This window comes from Suncus etruscus, chromosome 1 (assembly GCF_024139225.1).
Source record: "Suncus etruscus isolate mSunEtr1 chromosome 1, mSunEtr1.pri.cur, whole genome shotgun sequence".
In the NCBI taxonomy this organism is placed as follows: domain Eukaryota; kingdom Metazoa; phylum Chordata; class Mammalia; order Eulipotyphla; family Soricidae; genus Suncus; species Suncus etruscus.
In genome coordinates this window covers 3,225,050-3,247,552 of record NC_064848.1, presented here as the reverse complement: position 1 = coordinate 3,247,552, position 22,503 = coordinate 3,225,050, and the positions used below count along the sequence as shown (strand labels likewise).

Sequence of the window (22,503 nt, the reverse complement as noted above, 5' to 3'; positions counted from 1 at the left end):
ACTCTGTAGGAGTGGAACAACTCTATGGCTCGGATCACGTCAAACTTCCGGGCCATGAGGAACTTGACGGCCACGTTCCAAGACAGAGGGGAGACATTGTACTGAACAGTCCAATTGTTGATTTCTTCAAGGAACTGCTTGGTGGCCTGTTTGACAAAGAAAGAAAAGAATAATTAGCAAATAGAGAACAAAGTTACACAAACAAGACAAAAACTCCATCTTCTTTCAAGTCTGAGCCCAAATTTACCAAAGTTAGAAACAGGCCTGAAATAAAAATTCATTTAAATGAATACAACCAGGGGACTGGGGCAAGGCCTGGGTTCGATCTCTAAACTCCCATATGGTCCCCTGAGTACCACCAGGAGTGATTCTTGAGGGCCAAGCCAGGAATAAGCGGAGCCAGAAATGAGCCCTGGAGTACCACCAGGTGTGATCCCTGCCCCCACCACCACCAAATATAATGCAAAGGATTGAGGCTAGAACCAGATTCAAAAAGGAGGAATAAGGGCCGGAGAGATAGCATGGAGGTAGTGTGGTTGCCTTGCATGCAAAAGGGCAGTGGTTCGAATCCCGGCATCCCATATGGTCCCCTGAGTCTGCCAGGAGCAATTTCTGGGTGCTGCCGGATCTGATCCAAAAACAAAACAAAAAGGAGGAACAAGTACAGGAATGAAGAAAAACTAATGAGGGTGGAATTTGGACTACTAATGAGATGTAAATTCCAGGCCCCAAGGGAAAAAAACCGAAACAAAAACCCAGGATGTTTTTGGGATTTGCTACTGTTTTTCAAGAAGGAGAAAAGGTGGTTGAGTCCTCTGAAGGGTCATTGCATAATGTGCTACTAAAGTAGTACAGCAATCTCAGCTGCTGCTTCGGTTCCAACAAGCCAACTGGACACAGTACATGGTTCTGGTTTGGGAATTAGCTGTACTATTTGTGAGCAGCATGATTATTATGAAGAATTAACAAATCAAAAGGCCAACTGTTCTTTGCACTGACTGACCCCACAGGACCAAGACTTACTTGTACTTCACACACTGCCCCCAAACAAGATACTAGTGTCCAGAGTCATTAACTGTGCTCTGGGTACTGGTTTGTGGGGACAGTCATGAGCCTAATATTGAGGGAGGGTGGGAAAAACTCATTTTCACTGTCTGATCCCAAATTGGCAAGATGCCTATTTCTAGAACTATTCCTACGTTATTTTAGTTTCTCTTATCCTATTTCTTTGAACATTAATTATTACCAGTTTCCATTCTATTTCAGTTTATTTTATTTTGGTTTTGGGGCTACACATAATGGCAGGTGTCAGACGAAAGTACCAGGATAAAAGCACAACGAGCTCAGCCTATTATTTATCCACAAACTTCTACTCTAACCAAAATATCTTGCTTTCATTTCTAAAAAGAATTTACATAGATAAAGATCTATTCTAGGGCTGGAGAGATAACACAGCCCTAGGGCGTTTGTCTAGCACGCAGTAGACCCAGGACAGACAGTGGTTCAAATCCCGGCATCCCATATGGTCCCACGAACCAGCCATGAGTGATTTCTTTTTTTTTTTTTTGGTTTTTTTTTTTGGGCCACACCCGGTAACGCTCAGGGGTTACTCCTGGCTATGTGCTCAGAAGTTGCTCCTGGCTGGGGGACCATATGGGACACCGGGGGATCGAACCGCGGTCCGTCCAAGGCTAGCGCAGGCAAGGCAGGCACCTTACCTTTAGCGCCACCGCCCAGCCCTCCATGAGTGATTTCTGAGCGCAAAGTCAGGAGTAATCCTTGAGCGCTGCTGGGTGTGATCCAAAAACAAAACAAAACAAAAAAGATCTATTCGAGGGGCTGAAGTGATAGTACAGCGGTAGGGCCTTTGCCTTGTATGTGGCCAATCCGGGTTCGGTTCCCAGCTTCCCATATGGTCCCCCAACCCTGCCAGGAGTAATTTCTGAGCACAGAGCCAGTAATAATCCCTGAGTATCACCTGGTGTGGCCCAACCCCCCCCCACAACAAAAATCTATTCTAAATTACTGACGATTTCTACATGACTATTTAATCCCTCTGCCCCGATACTTTTCTCACAAGATAGTACAAAATGTGATCAACATGGAGATTTATGAAATTAAGTTGATCAAACTAATTAACTCAGAGTTAAGATTTAGTTGTAACATATTTGTTAAAATACATTCTGCTAGAGGGCTGGAGCAATAGTACAAAGGGTCGGGTGCTTTCCTTGCGCATAGCCAACCTGGGTTCAATCCCAGCACTACAGAGGGTCCCCCAAGTCTACCAGGAATGACCCATGAGCACAGAGCCAGGAGTAACCCTGGAGCACTGCCAGGTGTGGGCCTCCCAATAAAAATCCTAAGATCTGTGCCACAAAGTATAAATAATACAAAAGTATGATTTGCCTCATAAACTATAAAGTTAAGTATTATTTTTTGTTTGTTTTTGTTATTGGGGGGTCACACCTGATAGCACTCAGGGGCTATTCCTGGTTCTATGCTCAGAAATCGCTCCTGACAGGCTAGGGGGACCATATGAAATGCCAGGATTTGAACCACCATAAATCGGCTGCATGCAAGGAAAATGCCCTACTGCTGTGCTATCTCTCTGATCCCCTAAAGTCAATTATTATATGATCATGGGCAAGATATTTCTAGTTTTTCAACCCAAATTGCTACATAACAGCTTAAGCAACTAGCATACTAGAGTCCCACAAGAGTAAGCAATACCTCAGATAGAGCTCCTGACTCATCCCCAATTTCTAGGAAAGGAAAAAGGCACTCTATAAACCAGAATGATTTCTAAGAGGCCAGAGGCTCCACCTCCACTTCAGAATCTTTTAACTGAAGCAATATGTTTCATACTGGAAAAGAGAACCAGAAAAACTAATAAAGCCATGCACTTAAAAGGCCAAGAAGTGAAAAGCTTTCAGTCACTCTGGCCTAGAATCAGCTGAAGCCAGACGAGAGAAGCAAGTTCCAGGGGAGACAACAGGACAAACTTAGAATGCTCCACAAGGAAACAGCTAAGTTGCCTCCACAGACAGAGTGACCAGCATCTGAATGAGAAAAAAAAAAGAAAGAAAGAAAAAGAGCGACAAGTACAGAAGGATCCTAGGAATAAAACTTCAGCCAGTCTGGAAAGCACCCAGGACATTTTGTACAGGGTATTTGTTTTTAAATTAACACATCATCCTTTAAATCCAGCCCTCTCCTGGGTTTCTCTGACGCTGTTTGAAGAATAAAATCAGAGTAATAGAACACAATTTTCCCTTTTCTAATAAAAATAAACAAGGCTGGGGCCGGAGAGATAGCATGGAGGTAAAGCATTTGCCTTTCATGCAGAAGGTTGTTGGTTCGAATCCCGGCATCCCATATGGTCCCCTGAGCCTGCCAGGAGCAATTTCTGAGCATAGAGCCAAGAGTAACCTTGAGCGCTGCCATGTGTGACCCCCCCAAAAAAAAAATAGGGGTCGGAGAGATAGCATGGAGGTAAAGCGTTTGTTTGCCTTGCATGCAGAAGGACAGTGGTTCGAATCCCGGCATCCCATATGGTCACCCGAGCCTGCCAGGAGCGATTTCTGAGCATAGAGCCAGGAGTAACCCCTGAGCATTGCTGGGTGTGACCCAAAAACAAAAACAAAAAAGATTGTTCAAAATAAACAAATCCATGTGTAGAGGTATTTTGTTGATGGAAGGAAATTATGTGGACAGCATATCTAAATGGATTTTTCATTTTTTATAAATCATGTACCATAAGAGACAAAGGTTTCACATACTTGTTTCAAAGTTATTATTGGGGGCCGGAGAGCACAGCAGCAGAGTGTTTGCCTTGCACACAGTCAACCCAGGACTGACCTGGGTTTGAATCCCAGCATCCCATATGGTTCACAAACCCAGGAGCAATTTCTGACCATAAAGCCAGGTGTGACCCCCCCAAAAATAAATAAATAAAAGTTACTATTGGCTTCCTTCTTATTAAATTCAATTCTTATTAAATTCAATATAAAATTCTTAATGTCCCATAGCTCCCAAGAGCTATTGCCTTGAGTTGACCTCTGTCCCCTGCTGGTCAGGATGTTATTCTTGGCTTCAAACACGGGAACAATTCCTCCTGGTTTGGCCTGACCAGGCCTTGCCTAAAGAGAGTCCAATGTACTGTAAACAGTGATAGGATATTTACAGATACAAGTACACACACACAGACACACACAGACACACAGACACACACCCTGCTCTATTCATCCTTAGATTCCCCCTCCTATATCTCCAGGCCTTGCATAAAGAGAATCCAATGTACTGTAAACAGTGATAAGATATTTACAGATACACACACACACACACACACCTTCTCTATTCATCATCAGATTCCCTCTCCTGTATCTCCAGCCCTTTGATGGAGATGAACCTCTAAAGAATCTTCAAGCCCACAGCGGGCAGTAACTGCAAGTCAGCAGCCTGAATGATCTCTATTAATCAATGTTTATATATTTATTTCTCTAACTTTGTTCCTATTTGTTTCTATATAAGATGTAATAAAAATATGAAGAGGTAAAAAAAAAAAAAAAGAATCAAGAATCAAAGCAAGGCTGAACACATGAAAGGCAATCTTCCTTAACCCCACCAATTAAGCACCCAAGAAATTTACTCTTGAAGTAACAGAAAATTTATGTTGATCAGGGATGAGGTTCAGTAGCAGAAGAGCACACACCTCAGAAGTATAAGGATTAATCAATCCCCTTACCACATTAAAAAAAATGGGGGACAAGAAAAATGGGGAGCAGTGTTGTATCACACCGCCTGTGCTCAGGAGTTACTCTTGGCTCTGCGCTCAGAAATCCCTCCTGGCAGGCACGGGGACCATATGGGATGCCGGGATTCAAACCACCACCCATCCTGGGTCAGCTGTGTGCAAGGCAAATGCCCTACTACTGTGCTACCTCTCCAGCCCTCTGGATAGGGTGTTTTATCTTACATACCTGGATTCGATCCCCAGCACTCCATATGATCCCCCAGCACCATCAAGTGTAATTTCTGAATGCAGGGCCAAGAGTTAACTTTGAGCACCAAAGGGTGTACCCCAAAAACAAACAAAATGACAGTCAGTCACCTAGTAAAGAAACTTGTCTGGTAATCAGATGGATCTACATGAAAAATGAAACCTCTTCTTGTGTCAGAGTGAAAGTACAGCAGTCGGATACTTGCTTTGCACCTAGCAGACCAGGGTTCAGTTCCCATCATCCCATTATAGAGCCCTAAACCAAGCTTACAAAAGAAATAAAATGAATCCCTTCTTTTAACTCAGTGTAACATTTGAGAAAATCATTTAATCTTCCTGAGCCTCAACTATCTCATCGTAAATGATGAATGAGATGATGAATGAAAACCATCTACCACAGCTCCTGACAAACTATAATTTATGAATGGCTGTCCCTTCTCTCTTATTCCATCCATAGTCATTTTACATTGAAGCTTCTTTTGGGGGCCACACCCAGCAGCGCTCAGGAGTTAGTCTTAGCAGGCTTGGGGACCACATGGGATGCCAGAAATCGAACACGGGTCCGTGTCCCAGGTCAACCATGTGCAAGGCAAACGCACTACCGCTATGCTATCACTCCGGCCCCACAATGAAGCTTTTTTTTTTTTTTTTTTTTTTGGTTTTTGGGTCTCACACCCAGCAGCACTCAGGGGTTCCTCCTGGCTCTATGCTCAGAAATCGCTCCTGACAGGCTCCGGGGACCATATGGGATGCCGGGATTCAAAACACCATCCTTCTGCATGCAAGGCAAAAGCCCTACCTCCATGCTATCTCTCCAGCCCCAATGAAGCATTTTTTTGCGACAGCGATTCTGTACCTCAGAATCAAGTGATCTTCATTGTTTCTATGTAGAGCATACTACTTTAACTGAGGATTTTTTGTTTTTGTGGGTTCTTTTGTTTGTTTGTTTGTTTTGGGTCATAGCCAGCAGCGCTCAGGAGTTACTTCTGGCTCTGCGCTCAGAAATTGCTCCTGGCAGGCTCGGGGGACCAGTGCAATGTGGGGAATTGAACTGGAGTCCGTCCGGGGTTGGCCACGTGCAAGGCAAACACCCTACCGCTGTTCTATCTCTCTGGCCCCTTTTTTGGTTTTTCGAGCATGCTAACTTAATCTAATCTATTTTATCCAAAGGCATAAACTAAAATGAGAAACTATCAAAATGTGTTCATAAAAGAAGTCTTTAAAAGAGAAACTCCTAGGGGCCGGAGCCATGGCACGGAGTGTGATGGTGTCTGCCTGCTGGCACTAGCCTACGACAGACCATGGTTCAATCCCCAGGTATCCCATATAGGTCTCCCAAGCCAGGAGTAACCCCTGAGCATTACCAGGTGTGCCACCCCCCTAAAAAAGAGAGAGAGAAACTCCTAGAACTAAAGAGAACAGGAGTCAAGATGCTGATCCAGGATGGATGGTGGTTCAAATCTCGGCATCCCAAATGGCCCTTCCCGTGCCTGCCTGGAGCGATTATTGAGCACTGCCAGGTGTGACCCAATAACCAAAAAAATAAATAAAAATAAATGAATAAATTTGTCGGGCCGGAGAGATAGCACAACGGCGTTTGCCTTGCAAGCAGCCTACCCAGGGCTTAAGGTGATTGGTTCGAATCCCAGAGTCCCATTTGGTCCCCATGCCTCCCAGAAGCTATTTCTGAGCAGATAGCTAGGAGTAACCCCTGAGCACAGCCAAGTGTGGCCCAAAAACCAAAAAAAAAATGGTGCAAATGGTAAAGCGTCTGCTTGCACGTGCTAATCTAGGACAGATGGTGGTTCGATCCCCCAGCATCCATATGGTCCCCCAAGCCAGGGGTGATTTCTGAGCGCATAGCCAGGAGTAACCCCTTAGTGTTTTTGGGTCTGGCCCAAAACCCTCCCCAAAAAAATTTCTGTCAAGTGGACAGGCGAAATAGCACAGTGGTAGGGCATTTGCCTTGCACACAGCCAATTCAGGATGGACGGAGCCTGTCGGGCATTTCTTTTTTTTTTTTTTTTTTTTTTTTTTTGGGTTTTTGGGCCACACCCGGTGATGCTCAGGGGTTACTCCTGGCTATGCGCTCAGAAGTCGCTCCTGGCTTGGGGGACCATATGGGACGCCGGGGGATCGAACCGCGGTCCGTCCGAGGCTAGCGCAGGCAAGGCAGGCACCTTACCATTAGCGCCACCGCCCGGCCCCAAACTTTTATTTTTTTTTTTTTTATTTTGTATTTTTTGGTGGGTTTTCTTTTGGGTCACACCTGGCCACGCTCAGGGGTTACTCCTGGCTCTACGCTCAGAAATTGCTCCTGGCAGGCTCAGGGGACCACCTGGGATGCCGGGATTTGAACCACCATCCTTATGCATGCAAGGCAAACGCTTTACCTTCATGCTACCTCTCCGGCCCCCTGTCGGGCATTTCTGAGCACAGAGCCAAGAGTAACCCCTGAGCGCCGCTGCCTGGTGTGACCCTCCCCCGGCCCCAAAAAAAAAAAAACAGTCAGAGAGGTAGCATGGAGGTAGGGCATTTGCCTTGCATGCAGAAGGGCTGTGGTTGGAATCCCGGAGTAAATCTGAGCGCTGCTGGATGTGACAAATAAACAAATCCAATCCAGGTTCCAATCCCAGCATCCTAAACACCCACTGGCCAGGAGAGTCACTCCTGAGCATAGTCAGGAATAATCCCCGAGCACCAATAGGTAGCTGTGGCCCAATCCTCTCTTCCCGCTCCCTGCCCCCTACCCCTGCAAAAACAAAAACAAAAACAAAAAAACCTCACCTACCTCTGGGCCACAGAGGTAGCTCAAGGAGATGGGGTGCATACATTGTATCAAGGAGACCCAAATTCAATCCCTAGCACTATATGATTTCCTGAACACCACCATGATCAGCGCTTCAAGCAGGGGTCTCAAACTCGTGGCCCTCCGTCCAACATTTTGTGGCCCTGCCCTAGAGGAATCCTTTTTTGTTTTGTTTTGTTTTAGTTGTTTGGGTCACACCCCCCAATGTTCAAGGCTTACTACTAACTTTGCACTCAAGGATCACCCCGACTTTGCCTCCTGCGGCCCCCAGGTAAATTGAGTTTGAGACCCCCTGCAAGCATATCAGGTGTGGCCTCCACAAAAGAACAACTCCTAAGTCTAGAGAGATCCTTTGGCAGTAGAGTGTAAGCCTTGCATGTGTGAGGGCCTGGGTTCAGATATCCTTGGTATGGAGATAGGACCTGAAGGGGTGGGGGTGGGGGGGTTCAGAAGTATTTTTTCTGGCCATAAGAAATTTTATTTTGGGGGCCAGAGAGAGAGCATGAAGGTAAGGCATTTGCCTTTCATACAGAATTACGGTGGTTCAAATCCCGGCATCTCATATGGTCCCCTGAGCTTGCGAGGGGCTATTTCTGAGCGTAGAGCCAGAAGTAACCCCAGAGCACTGCCGGGTGTGACGAAAAAAAAAAAATCTCTCCGACCCCAAGAAGTTTTATTTTTTAGAAAAAAACAGAATATGAGAGAATCTACTGCTGAGCTGAACCTGGTAGGCCTGCTTCTCTGGGTCCAGATCACTGGATCCTTCTTGGAACGGGGCAGGCCAAATCCCTACCCTGTTGGAGGGACCTAGTGTTACACCCACCTATATACACTTCTGCTCACGTTTTTTGGGGGGGCGGTTACATTCAGTGGTGCTCAGGGGTTATTCCTGACTCTGCACTCGAAAATCATTCCTGGAAGAATGAGCAGTGAGCCAAATGGGATGCCAGGGACCCAACCCAGGTCAGTTACATGGAAGGCACATGCCTTCCCTGCTGTACTATCTTAGTCCTCCTACTTCTGCTCACATTTAAATGGCCTGGCCCCAGGATTAATTTTGGAGAGAAGATGATGCCACATTAAACCTGGTAGGCCTGAGGCACCATAGTGCTTGATCATCCTAGTAATTTAGGTTGCATACTACGTATGGCTGTGTGGTATCTCCTATGTTCACAGTCAGTAGGAACAGACAGTCCAGTAGGATCATGGGCTATTAGATAGAAAAATTGTGTAGAAGACCACTCAGCTCAATTCGTGAAAAAAAAATTAACATAGAAGACTCAACTAGCATCTACCAGTTCAACAAGTCCTCCGGCAATAACATCAACAATATCATTCTAAGATTCATGATATAAGAAGCAACATAAAGGAAATTATTTTGTGCCTGCCAAGGGGACAGGATGTGGGGAGTAACTTGGAACACTGGCGGAGGGAAAGTCACAATAGTGATAGGATTGGTGTTGAAATAATGAATAGGTACCTGAAATGACTGAATTATGAACAACTCTGTAATTGTTTGAAATTAAAGTTTCAAATGGGAAAGAAAAAGAACTGAATGTAATAACATTTTAAAATGCCCTTTTTACATATAGAAAGATTTACTGGAGTGAAAGCAGACATTGAGAGGCCCATGATACAGGAAGTACTTGACTCCGCAGCCATCTGAGATGAACCTCGTTCCAGTCACCACGTCATTAAGCTCAGCATTAGACTTGGCAAAGCCCCATTTAGTGGAGATATGGCTCTTCTAGCATCCAGGGAATTTGAATTTTACCTAGTGCAGAGCTTTAATCACAATGTCCCTTGCTCAGCTTAGTACAATGAACATGATGATGTTCAAAGCCTACCTTGACCACCATTCCCTGGGACTCTCCAAAGGCACCCACATACCTGTTTGGAGCCTAAGACTGGGGACAGCAGGTGAGCAGATAAAGAAACCACAAAGGGCTGTTCTGTGGTGCCACAGGCTGTGACACCACCCGGGGGACTGCTGTTTGCAGCCACTGCACACAGGTCCGTGGGGAGAAGAGTGAAACTAGATTAACTGGCTGCAGACAAAGTTATTTATATGCCTGTTCTTCCTTTAAATCATTTTGTCCCTACTTTCAATTCTGAAGATTACCAATATTATTGTTAACCCAACTCATTTTTAATAGAATCAAAGTGATTAGAGATTCTCTCATTATAAAAAAGAAAAAAATTTGTGTAGAATAAGCACCATGTGGGGCTGGAGAGATAGCATGGAGGTAAGGCGTTTGCCTTTCATGCAGAAGGTTATCGGTTCGAATCCCAGCGTCCCATATGGTCCCCCGTGCCTGCCAGGAGCAATTTCTGAGCATGGAGCCAGGAGTAACCCCTGAGCACTGCCAGGTGTGATCCAAAAAAAAAAAAAACCACAAAAAAAAAAAAAAAAAAAAGAATAAGCACCATGTAAAAACTGTAGTCACATGGCTGGAGATAGTATTGGGTAAGGAACCCTATCCTCTTCTCCCCCTCCAAAAAAAAAAGACCCTCAGCAGTAAGGAACCTAGAGTGTTGTTCACTGGTAGAGCACCTGCCTTTCAGTGTAAAGACCAATGAGACCTCAAGCTTGGTTCCCATCGCTAGCACTGGCCAATACCCAAGTGAAATCCCAGTGGCAGCTGTTTGGGACTTCCAGAAAATTAAAAACCCCAGAACTAAAGCGTGTGAACATTATATCAATGTGGGTAAATATATATATATATATATATATATATATATACTATTATTATTTAACCAACTTTAATACATTCATGATTGTATTTGGGTTTCAGTCATGTAATGAGTAAATATATTTAAAGCATAAAAGCTCAAGCAAATACCACAACCAAGTGTACAACATCTTTCTAGAAGCACAAATAAATGTACGCAACCCTTGATCATAATGGAAACTATAGGAAGGAGCAAATGGAATTAAAGAAATTTTTAAAATTCAATTGAGGGGCTGGAGAGATAGCATAGCGGTAGGGCATTTGCCTTGCACGCTGCGGACCCAGGAGGAGTGGTGGTTCGACTTCCCATATGATCCCCCACGCCTGCCAAGAGCGATTTCTGAGTGCAGAACCAGGAGTAACCCTTGAGCACTGCCGGGTGACCAAAAAACAAAACAAAACAAAAAATTCAAATAGCACAGTGAGTAGTGTTTGCCTTGCCTTGCTAGATTCTATCCCCAGCATCCCATATCGTTCCCCAAGCCTGCCAGGAGTAATTTCTGAGCGCAGAGCCAGGAGAAACCCCTGAGCACCACCGGGTGAGGCCCAAAAACAAACAAAAAAGAAATTCAACTTAAAGAAAATTAAAGCAAAAGTGATTCAGTAAAATACTTTTACCAAACTTGAGGTATTGTTCAGTAAATATGTCAGTTTCTCACTATCTTAGTGCTTTTAGTGAGAGCTGCATTAGTAAATCATGGGTTGCAGCACCAAAACAAAACAACCAAAAAACAAGTAAGACTAAACTTGAGCCAGAGCTATGGTAGGGCTTAAGGCACTTGCCTTGCACCAGGTTGATCCCATTACCTCACTCAGCCCCACTACGATCCCTGAAGCATCTCAGGCGTGATCCTGAACAGTCAGGAGTAAACTCGGCACTGATGGGTGTGCCTTTAAAAACAAAACAAGCAGGGGCCGGGTAGGTGGCGCTGGAGGTAAGGTGTCTGCCTTGCAAGCGCTAGCCAAGGTAGGACCGCGGTTCGATCCCCCGGCGTCCCATATGGTCCCCCCAAGCCAGGGGCGATTTCTGAGCACATAGCCAGGAGTAACCCCTGAGCGTCAAACGGGTGTGGCCCAAAAACCAAAAAAAATAAAAAAAATAAAAAAAAAATAAAAACAAAACAAGCAAAAAATTCTGGGGTCAGAGACAGCACACGGGAAAGGAATTTGCCTTGAATGCAGCTGAACTTGATTCCTGGAAAGGTATATGGTCTCTACAGCCCCACCCAGAGTGATTCCTGAGCCCATAGCCAGGATTAAACTTTGAACATACCAAGATGTGGTCAAAACAAAACACCTGGGGCCGGAGAGATAGCATGGAGGTAAGGCGTTTGCCTCTCATGCAGGAGGTCATCGGTTCGAATCCCGGCGTCCCATATATGGTCCTCCCGTGCCTGCCAGGAGCAATTTCTGAGCCTGGAGCCAGGAATAACCCCTGAGCACTGCCGGGTGTGACCCAAAAACCACAAAAAAAAAAAAAACACCTGATTTTATCATGTTATGAAACAATACAATGAAGGAAATTTGTAAATAATATATAAAGTTCATTTATGGCCCCATCAGTCCTACTCAATAGTTTTCATGTTTCAATGATTTAAAGTTATAGTTAAAGAAAGAATACTAATAATTTTATAATAAATAATAATATAATAAATTTTATAATAAAATGTCCTACAACAACCAAGAAGAAAAAGAGAAAAAGGGCCATCAATCACTGATGAGGCCCACTTAGTGAACTCACTTGAAATGGTACCCCACAAAATAAAACAAAAAAAAATTTTTTTTTTTTTTTTGGTTTTTGGGTCACACCCGGCAGCGCTCAGGAGTTACTCCTGGCTCTAGGCTCAGAAATCGCCCCTGGCAGGCACAGGGGACAATATGGGATGCTGGGATTTGAACTACCATCCTTCTGCATGAAAGGCAAACTCCTTACCTCCATGCTATCTCTCCGGCCCCCCCAAAAAAAATTTTTAAAGCAGTTTTTTATTGATTGATTGACTGATTGACAGGCTTTGGGGCCACACCCAGCAATGTTCAGGGACTACTCCTGGCTCTGTGCTCAGAAATCACCCCTGGCAAGACATCTGGCTTCCGGTTTCTTCCTTGATTCTGGAGACCAGCTCTTGCCAGGTATAGGGTTTTTCTCCCCTGGACTTCAGGCCTTCCCTGGGTGCTGGTCTAGGTGGACTCTATAGGGGTCAACAGGCTTTCCCCCTACCTCTCCCTACACTAATGGGAATGTGCTCTGGGAAGAGAGCGGGCCGTTCTAGCACCGGTTTATGTTGGGACAGTCAGTGGAAATTTTTTCTCCTAGTTTTCATATTGATAGTATTGTATGCATATATTCTATATATCCATAATATCCATCTTGTATTGTGACCTTGATACTGCCCTACAAAGCTCATTTCTAATATTTTACTGCCTCAGTCCCAACCTTTACTTCCGCCCTTCCTCCATGTAGGTGCAGCTAATGACATGAAGCTCACCACATAGAGTGATAAGTGCAGTTAGAGAAATAACTACACTGAAAACTATCATAACAATGTGAATGAATGAGGGTAAAAGAAAGCCTGTCTCGAGTACAGGTGTGGGTGGGGTGGGGCGTAGGTAGATCTGGAAAATTGGTGGTAGGAATCCTGCACTGATGAAGGGGGGTGTTCTTTACATGACTGTAATCATACAACTACAATTATATTTGTAATTACGGTGTTTAAATAAAGATAATTAAAAAAAAAAGAAAAGAAAAGAAATCACCCCTGGCAACCTAGGGGGACCACATAGGATGCCAGGAATCGAATCAGGTCTGTCCTTGTCCACATGCAAGGCAAATGCCTCACCGCTGTTGAAGCTATGTATTTATGCTGTAGTACTTGTGTGTAGGGAAGGTAATAGGGACAAAAAGTTCTCCCAATATAGTTTAAAAGTATAGGAACATGAAAGTTCCGGAATAGTGCTTGGTAGAAAAGCATTAAGGGGCCCGGAGAGATAGCACCGCGGTGTTTGCCTTGCAAGCAGCTGATGCAGGACCTAAGGTGGTTGGTTCGAATCCCGGTGTCCCATATGGTCCCCTGTGCCTGCCAGGAGCTATTTCTGAGCAGACAGCCAGGAGTAACCCCTGAGCATTGCCGGGTGTGGCCCAAAAAAACAAAAAAAGAAAAGCATTAAGAAAATTTTAGGGCCGGGAAGGTGGCGCTAGAGGTAAGGTGTCTGCCTTACAAGTGCTAGCCAAGGAACGGACCGCGGTTCGATCCCCCGGCGTCCCATATGGTCTCCCCAAGCCAGGGGCGATTTCTGAGCACATAGTCAGGAATAACCCCTGAGCGTCAAACGGGTGTGGCCCAAAAACCAAAAAAAAAAAAAAAAAAAAAAGAAAATTTTAAGTTACAGGTGTATAGTATATTTTGCAGAAATGTTATATTTTTGAAAAAGGCTAGTATGTTAATTTTCACTTTATTACGTTGTTGCTATGAAAATATTAACCCACCTTTGGCTAAAGTTGGAGTCAGGATTACAAAAGGTTCTTTTATATTTCAGAGAAGGGGGAGATGAAGCCTCATCCCTCCATTCTTCCTAGGTAACTTGACCTTACCTGCAAGACCCTGCCCATTTCCTGGGAGGGGTCTTGGAAAAGGTAGATAAGGCCTTTGACCCAGGGGATTGTATCTTTTGGTCTTTTGCCAGCATGGAGGTCAAAGGGAAGATGACTGAAAGGAGTTAAGATGCAGGACTAGCTAAGAATGGCTTAATGCTTATAAGGTTATGATATAGGCCACACATGTGGTAGATAGGGCATGAATAAAGCTGATGCTTCCTGATGCCTGTCTCTGGATGAGTCTGATTCCACCATTCACCTAAATGTGAGACCCGCCAGCTGAATGGGGATTGCGGAGCCATGTGGCCTGGGATGGCAGAGAAAAATCCCTCCATCCATCCACCTACATCCAGCAACCATGGCTAATTATTTAACACTACAGCTGTGATATCTCTCCGGGCCCCCCAATTTTTTTTCTTTTACTTAAAGGAACAAAGAAATATCACTGGGTTATAGCACTAGCCTTGCACACAGCACAACTTGGTTCTATCCCCAGAACCCTATATGGCCTCCTGAGAACCACCAATAGCATCCCTGAGCAGACAAAGTCTGGAGTAAACCTGAGCACAGCTAAATAAACTAAAAAAAAAAAAAAAGAAAGATCTGCTGACATTATATATATATTCCGATATCCACTTACTATGAAACAAAGAGGTCAGGCCAGAGTATATTCCAGCAGGTAGGGCACTTGCCTTGCACACAGCTGACCTGGATTCAATCCCTGGCATCCCATATGGTCCACAGAGTTCTGCCAGTAGTAATCATAAATGCAAGCCAGGATTAACCCCTAAGTATTATTCGGTGTGACCCAAATACAAAGGTTAAAAAAAAAGTCACTCATTAAGAGACCACATACGCTTCAAATTCAATACTATAAATTTCATCAGTATGCTAAGGATAAGGCCAGAAAGATAAATCGTCCAGCAAGTAGGGCACTTGATCTACAAGCAATTAGTTCAATCCTTGGTTCAATCCTTGGCATGTCAGTTATATGGTCCCTTGAGCATCACCATGAGGGATCCCTGAGAATAGTTAGGAAGAGATCCCTGAACACCTCAGAAACAAAAAAGAAACAAAAGTACTAAGGCCAGATAAAGAAGACCTAATAACTATCAAGACACATGGGAATGGTTCTGAAATTCCATGCTCTTCCATCTATCCATCCAAAACCAAGTACTTTGTAAGAAAAATAAAGGTACCTGTTATTAGCAGTTAATAGCTGTTATTAACATTATAATAAAATACAAACAAAAGGAAACCTAAAATAGGGTGGAAGATAGTGAGGAGTGACAGCAAAGCCACCAGAAGTGATCCTTGTGTGCACAGTACCACTGGGACCACTGGGTGTGATCAAAAACAAACAAAAAAGTAGAGTGGACCAAGAGAAACATCCCCCTAAGAAGTGCAAAGCAGGGCCAGAGTGATAGCACAGCAGTAGGGCATTTGCCTTGCATGCTGCTGACCCAGGACAGACCCAGGTTTGATCTCCAGCATTCCATATGGTCCCCTAAGCCTGCCAGGAGTGACTTCTGAGTGCAGAGGCAGGAGTAACCTCTGAGCACCACCGGGTGTGGTCCAAAAATTAAAAAAGTAAAAAAGAAGTGCAAAGCATCAAAGAGTTAATAGAGCTACTAACCATGAAAAGCTCCTCTCTCTTAATGACTTCCTACCAAAAGAAGTGAAAACCAGAAGAGCCTCTGTTACCTGAAGAGCAAAAACTTATTATTTTCAAAATGCTATTTCTGGAGAGGATGGGATAGCTCATCTTGGCACCACACAGTCCCCCAAACTCCACCAGGAATGAAGCCTAAGCACAGTGCAGAAAACAACCCAAGAGCACCACTAAGTGTGGTCAACGACAAAATTTCTGGGGCAGGGAAGATATCTCAAAGGGCTAGTGCTTCTAATTGGCATGTTGGTACCTCAAGTTTGATTTCCAGTACTACATGGCCTCTGGAGCAAAGCAGGAGTAATACCTGAGCACCAACGGGTATGATGCACCAATGGGGGAGGAGTACTAATTCTGTCTCTTTGGTTCACCCCCTCCCCTTTACAGGAGAGGATTTGTCACACATTGAAGAGATCAACTCAGTCCATTCTTTTCTTTCTTCTTCCAGCTGGCCTGGAATTAGACTATGGTCTAGGAGCCCTTTTACAGTGCCAAAGAAGGATATGTACATACATTATAACTAAAAAGTCTTGGCCAGTATTATTAATAACCACATAAAAAATTAAAGCATGATGGGGCCGGCGAGGTGGCGCTAGAGGTAAGGTATCTGCCTTGCGAGCGCTAGCCAAGGATCAGGACCGTGGTTCGATCCCCCGGCGTCCCATATGGTCCCTCCAAGCCAGGGGCAATTTCTGAGCCTTAGCCAGGAGTAACCCCTGAGCATTAAATGTGTGTGGCCCGAAAAACCAAAAAAAAAAAAAAAAAAATTAAAGCATGCAAATCTCTGCCCAAGTCATTGAATTAATAAATGGCAAAGCTTAGGCTTAAGGTTCAAACCCAAGTCTTTTCAAACCTACAATCTTTCTCGATTCCACCGTGGCTTGGAAATAAAAGTCATATCATATGTATTAGATAATATAGATGTGGTCACATTATTTGTCTAGGCACAAAATTAATTACTCGAGGAGACAGAAGAAACTGGTAAAGTAGCTGTCTCGAAGGTGAATCAAACCGTTGAATGACTTAGCAAGAAGAAAATTTAACAGTGTTTTCTGTACCTATTTTTGGAGGGGTGAAGGCCCACACCCATCAGTGCTCAGGCTTACTCCTGGTTCCATGCCTAGGAATCACACCTGCTGAGGTTCAGAGGACCATCGTAGGTGCTGGGGATCAAACCTGAATCAATCTTATGCAAGGCAAGTTTTGTACTATTGCTCTAAAATATTTATTTTAAAATAAACTTTAAGACCAGGAATAGAGCACAGGCCTCAAGAGTTTATTAAAGCCCTGGGTTAAATTCCCAAAACAAACAATTTTAAGCATGCTGCTGAAGGTAAGTTTGTTGGTGATCTTTATGTCAGAGCCCAGGAGAACAATCAAAGAGTTCTACCAACAGGTAAAAAATTAGAGCTGTCTAGAGGAACCCTTAGCACAAAACAAGGTTGTTCCATGGTGATGTAGGGATTGTGACACACCTGCTTTCCAACTGGAGGCATTTGCCAATATGTTTTTTTCCCCCGCCCCCATTTGCCAATATGTTTACCAAACACAATGTGGCATTTCTCCTCTCAGGCCTAATCACTCTCAAAGGTTAGCAAGAGTATAAATAATGTAAGAAGGGGCCGGAGTGGTAGCACAGCGGTAGGGTATCTGCCTTATATGGAGCTGCCCCAGGATGCTGGCCAGGAGGCGGCAGGTTCGATTCCCATCATTCCATTGGTTCCCTGAGCCAGGAACGATTTCTGAGCACAGAGCTAGGAGTAACCCAAGCGCCACTAGGTGTGGCCCAAAAATGTAAGAAATAATTCAATATGAATGAAAACATATACACAAACATTGAGGAATTGAGAAAACTGAAATCCAGAAGAGAAACACAGGAAAAGATAGAAATCCAGAAAATTTACAGAAAGTTCCCTTGTGATCAGCAAGGGCAGTCTGGTTCCCTGTGGAAACCAAGGAGTAATGGAGTAGTCTCTCTCCTCATACAAGAACATACATGTAGCCTGACAACTGCTTTCCATTCCAGCAGGTAAATGAAAGGGTCAACTACATCACCAGAAGCCTAGAAAATATGATCCCGGGCCCGGAGAGATAGCACAGCGGTGTTTGCCTTGCAAGCAGCCGATCCAGGACCTAAGGTGGTTGGTTCGAATCCCGGCGTCCCATATGGTCCCCCGTGCCTGCCAGGAGCTATTTCTAAGCAGACAGCCAGGAGTAACCCCTGAGCATCGCCGGGTGTGGCCCAAAAACAAAAGAAAAAGAAAAAGAAAATGTGAGCCCACCAAAAAAATCAAAAGGACTTTGAGGGCCTAGTGGGTGGGGCAGGGTTTCATATTTTTCTCTTCTTCCAACTAATAGCTGAGACTAGTATCTAAAGGAGCAATGTGAATAAATGTCAAGAAATTAGCTATGGGGCTGGAGAGATAGCATGGAGGTAAGGCATGCAGAAGGACAGTGGTTCGAATCCCAGCATCCCACATGGTCCCCGGAGCCTGCCAGAAGCGATTTCTGAGCGTATAGCCAGGAGTAACCCCAGAGCGCTGCTGGGTTTACAAACAAAACAAACAAACAAACAAAAAAAAAAAGTAGCTACATTGCAGTGGGTAGAGCACTTGTCTGTACTAGGCCAGCCTGGGCTCAATCACTGGCATCCCACTGAGTCCCCTGAGCACCACCAGGAGAGAAGTAATCAGCCCTGTACATAGCTGAGTGTGGCCCAAAATCAAACAAAAAGAGAAATTGAAGATGATTGTGCTGATGGTCTTCTATCTCTCCTACAACAACCTGGTTTAGCCAGATCTGCCCTTTGATTTTAGTCCAAATCCCACTTCTATATCATGAAGTTTGTACTGCCTTCCAGACAGAAATATTATTATTAAAGCTATTTTACTGTCTATATGTTCCCACTGTACAGTAAGCTGGGGAGGTGCTGATGCCAAGTATTTAGAACCCACATTTAATGCCCATTCAGTACACCATTCAGTACAGAGCCTGGCACTATTCTGACTGATGAGCAAATATATAAAGGAAGGCTCTCAGCCTGCTACAAGTGTTGTGAATTTTCTGAGGGTTTGGGACCACAACCAGAGGGTGCTCAGGATTATTTCTGTTCTGTGCTCAGAAGTGATTATTTCCTGTTATTGTTGTGTTTTGGGACCACACTCAGTGGTGCTCAGGGGTTACTCCTGTCTCTGTGCTCAAAAATTGCTTCTGGCAGGGCCCGGAGAGATAGCATAGCAGCGTCTGCCTTGCAAACAGCCGATCCAGGACCTAAGGTGGTTGGTTCGAATCCCGGTGTCCCATATGGTCCCCCGTGCCTGCCAGGAACTATTTCTGAGCAGACAGCCAGGAGTAACCCCTGAGCACCGCCGGGTGTGGCCCAAAAACCAAAAAAAGAAAATCGCTCCTGGCAGGCTTAGAGGATCATATGGGAGACCAGGTATCAAACCCAAGTCTGTCCCAGGTCGGCTGCATGCAAGGCAAACACCCTATAGCTAAGCTAGAGCTCCAGCTGAGACGTGATTTTTCTTTTCTTTTATATTTATTTATTTATTTTGGTTTTTGGGTCACACCCGGCAGCTCTCAGGGGTTACTCCTGGCTCTATGCTCAGAAATCACTCTTGTCAGGCTCGGAGGACCATATGGGTACAGGGATTTGGACCAATGACCTTCTGCATGAAAGGCAAACGCCTTACCTCCATGCTATCTCTCCGGCCCCAATTTTCTTTTATTTTTATTTATTTTTGGTTTTGGGGTCACACCCGGCAGCACTCAGGGGTTTCTCCTGGCTCTGTGCTCAGAAATCACTCCTGGCAGGCACAGGGGACCGTATGGGATGCCACGATTCGAACCACCATCTATCCTAGATCAGTTGCTGCACGTAGGCAAATGTCCTACCGCTGTGCACTCTCTCCGGACCCTGAGGAGTGATTTAAAAAAAAAAGCTTCTTGGTAGGACCAGAGCAATATTACAATGGGCACTGCCTTGCACACAGCCGACTCCAGGTTTGATCCCTGATATCCCCTGTGGTCCCTAAGTCCACCAGGATTGATTCCTGAGTACAGAGCCAGGAGTAGTAACCTGAGCACACTGCCAGATGTGGCCCCCAAAACAAAGACCTGCAGACATATTACAGAAGATAAGGCTCTGCTTTGCATGTGCCTGACGTGGGTTCAATGTCCTGATATCCCATACAGACCCCATGTGCACTACCAGGAGTAAATCCTGAACGCAGAGCCAGTGAGTAGTAACCCCTAAAAATCACCAAGTGACCCAGGTTCAATCCTGGGCACCTCAGATTGGTCCCCAGAACTATTAGGAGTGAACCCTGCCTACAGAGCCAGGAAGAAAACCCTGAGCCACCCTGGTTTGGCCTCCAAAGCAAAAAACTTAAGACTAGGAATCCTGAGAACCAGGTCCACAAATGACCAAACTGAGTTATGAGAGCTGAAACTGGAACTAATGTCAGACAGTTCAAGGCTTCACCAAATACTGCCTCACTTAGGCTCCCCCCCTACTCTCAGGCTTGGCAAGAGATAGGTCCTCCAAGGCAGGAAGTTGAGGTCTTCAGAAGCCTGCATGAAGAATCTGGTGAGGCTAAGTACACTGTCCCCTGGCCAAACACATCTCATGCACAAGGATCCCACAGGTGTCCCCTTCCCTGGAAGCGAAAATTCACCCCCACTCTCAGGTCTCTCTGTTCTCTAACCAGACACTCCTTGTCTTCTGCAGCTGGTGCAGGTGCTGGGGACACACGGAAGAGCCCACATAGCCATGACTTGCCACAGCTCCAGGGAGCAACAAGGAAGTAACTCAAGGGTAGAGCACGGGCCTTGTGAGGCCCTGAGTTTGATCCCTACACCCCTTCCCCCAAAAAACAAATAAAATCAGAATCTGCACACACTCAGAGAATAAGTTCTGGCTTCATAATTATTCATGAGTTTAGCTTGAAACTGTACCCCAGGTGCTAGATAAGAGACTAGTAAGAGGGAGGAAAATGGAGATGGCGGCATGGGTAGAGGGAAAGTGGACACTAGTGAAGGAATTAGTATTGAGTCATGGTTTGTCTGACAACCAACCAGAAATGTTGCAATTTCATGGAAAATAGGGGGCCCAGAGTGATGGTATACCAGTAGCGGCATTTTGCCTTGCATGCGCCAACATGAGTTCGATCTATGACATCTTTTTTTTTTTTCGGGGGTGGGATTAGGTCACACATGCCAGCACTCAGGGGTTACTCGGCTTGACGCTCAGAAATCACTCCTGGCAGGCTCGGGGGGACCATATGGGATTGCCGGGGATAGAACCTGTGTCAGCCATGTGCAAAGCCATCTACCTCCCTGCAATGTGATTGCTCTGGCCCACACCTCCGGTTCTTAAGAGGGAAATACAAGTAGTCCCACGCAGGCACTGAGGAATACAGAGGCTAAATTACTTCTCCTATCACAACTTGCCTCCAACTCCTTCCCCGATTATAGAGAAAAGATATACAGGCAACAATTAGAAGCTTTTCACACGGAGTAAAAGAGAGTAAATTATTCAGGAGAAAGGGCCTCTGCTATCTCAGACCTCAGGCAGGGTCGTGGGAAGGAGTTGTGAACTAGCTAAATATGAACGATCTTGGAGCAAAAGAGATTGTACAGCACACATAGGTGCTTGCCTTGCACGGTCCCTGTACCCAATATAATCCCCCTAACCCCTCAGGAGTATTTCTTGAGTCTTAAAAAGCCAGGAGAGGGGCCGGAGAGATAGCATGGAGGGTAAGGCATTTTCCTTTCATGCAGAAGGTCATTGTTCGAATCCCGGCGTCCCATATGGTCCCCTGAGCCTGCCAGGAGCGATTTCTGAGCATGAAAACCAGGAGTAACCCCTGGGCGCTGCCGGGTGTGACCCAAAAACCAAAAAAAAAAAAAAAAAAAGCCAGGAGTAAGCCCTGAGTACCACCAGGTCTGACAGAAAAAAAAAAAAAAAAAAAAAAAAATAAGGGCCGGGCGGGTGGCGCTGGAGGTAAGTGCCTGCCTTGCCTGAGCTAGCCTAGGACGGACCGCGGTTCGATCCCCCGCGGTCCCATATGGTCCCCCAAGAAGCCCAGGAGCAACTTCTGAGCGCATAGCCAGGAGGTAACCCCTGAGCCTCCACAGGGGTGTGGCCCAAAAAAAAAAAAAAAAAAATAAGTACATAAAAAAATAATAAATAGGGCGGGCGGGTGCGCTAGAGGTAAGGTGCCTGCCTTGCCTGCGCTAGCCTTGGACCGGACCGAGGTTCGATCCCCCGGTGTCCCATATGGTCCCCCAAGCCAGGAGCGACTTCTGAGCGCATAGCCAGGAGTAACCCCCTGAGCATCACCGGGGTGTGGCCCAAAAACCAAAATAATAATAATAATAATAATAAATACATAAAGGCAAGAGGTATATAAGTAAGCTACCTCGATGCTATCTCTCCGGACCCTAATCTTGTTTTTTAGTAAAATAGAAATTAAAGGGCCATGGGCCGGAGATATAGCACAGTGGTAGGGCGTTTGCCTTGCAAGCAGCCGATCCAGGATGGACAGTGTTTCGAATCCCGGCATCCTATATGGTCCCCTATACCTGCCAGGAGTGATTTCTGAGTGCAGAGCCAGGAGTAATCCTGACTAACACCAGGTGTGACTCAAAAACAAAAAAAGGAAGGAAGGAAGGGAGGAAGGAAGGGAGGAAGGAAGG

The 22,503-nt window shown here is 45.2% G+C and overlaps 1 protein-coding gene and 1 pseudogene across 1 annotated transcript in view; both read right to left on the bottom strand.

Moving 5' to 3' along the window:
- PTPN9 (protein tyrosine phosphatase non-receptor type 9) overlaps window positions 1–22,503 on the bottom strand; it is an 89,370-nt gene that overhangs the window by 54,815 nt on the left and 12,052 nt on the right. The window contains exon 2 of the mRNA XM_049777863.1: window positions 3–146. Within this exon, the coding sequence (XP_049633820.1) occupies window positions 3–146 (144 nt within the window). The remainder of the gene's footprint in view (window positions 1–2; window positions 147–22,503) is intronic.
- Window positions 9,754–9,862, bottom strand: LOC126030442 (uncharacterized; annotated as a pseudogene).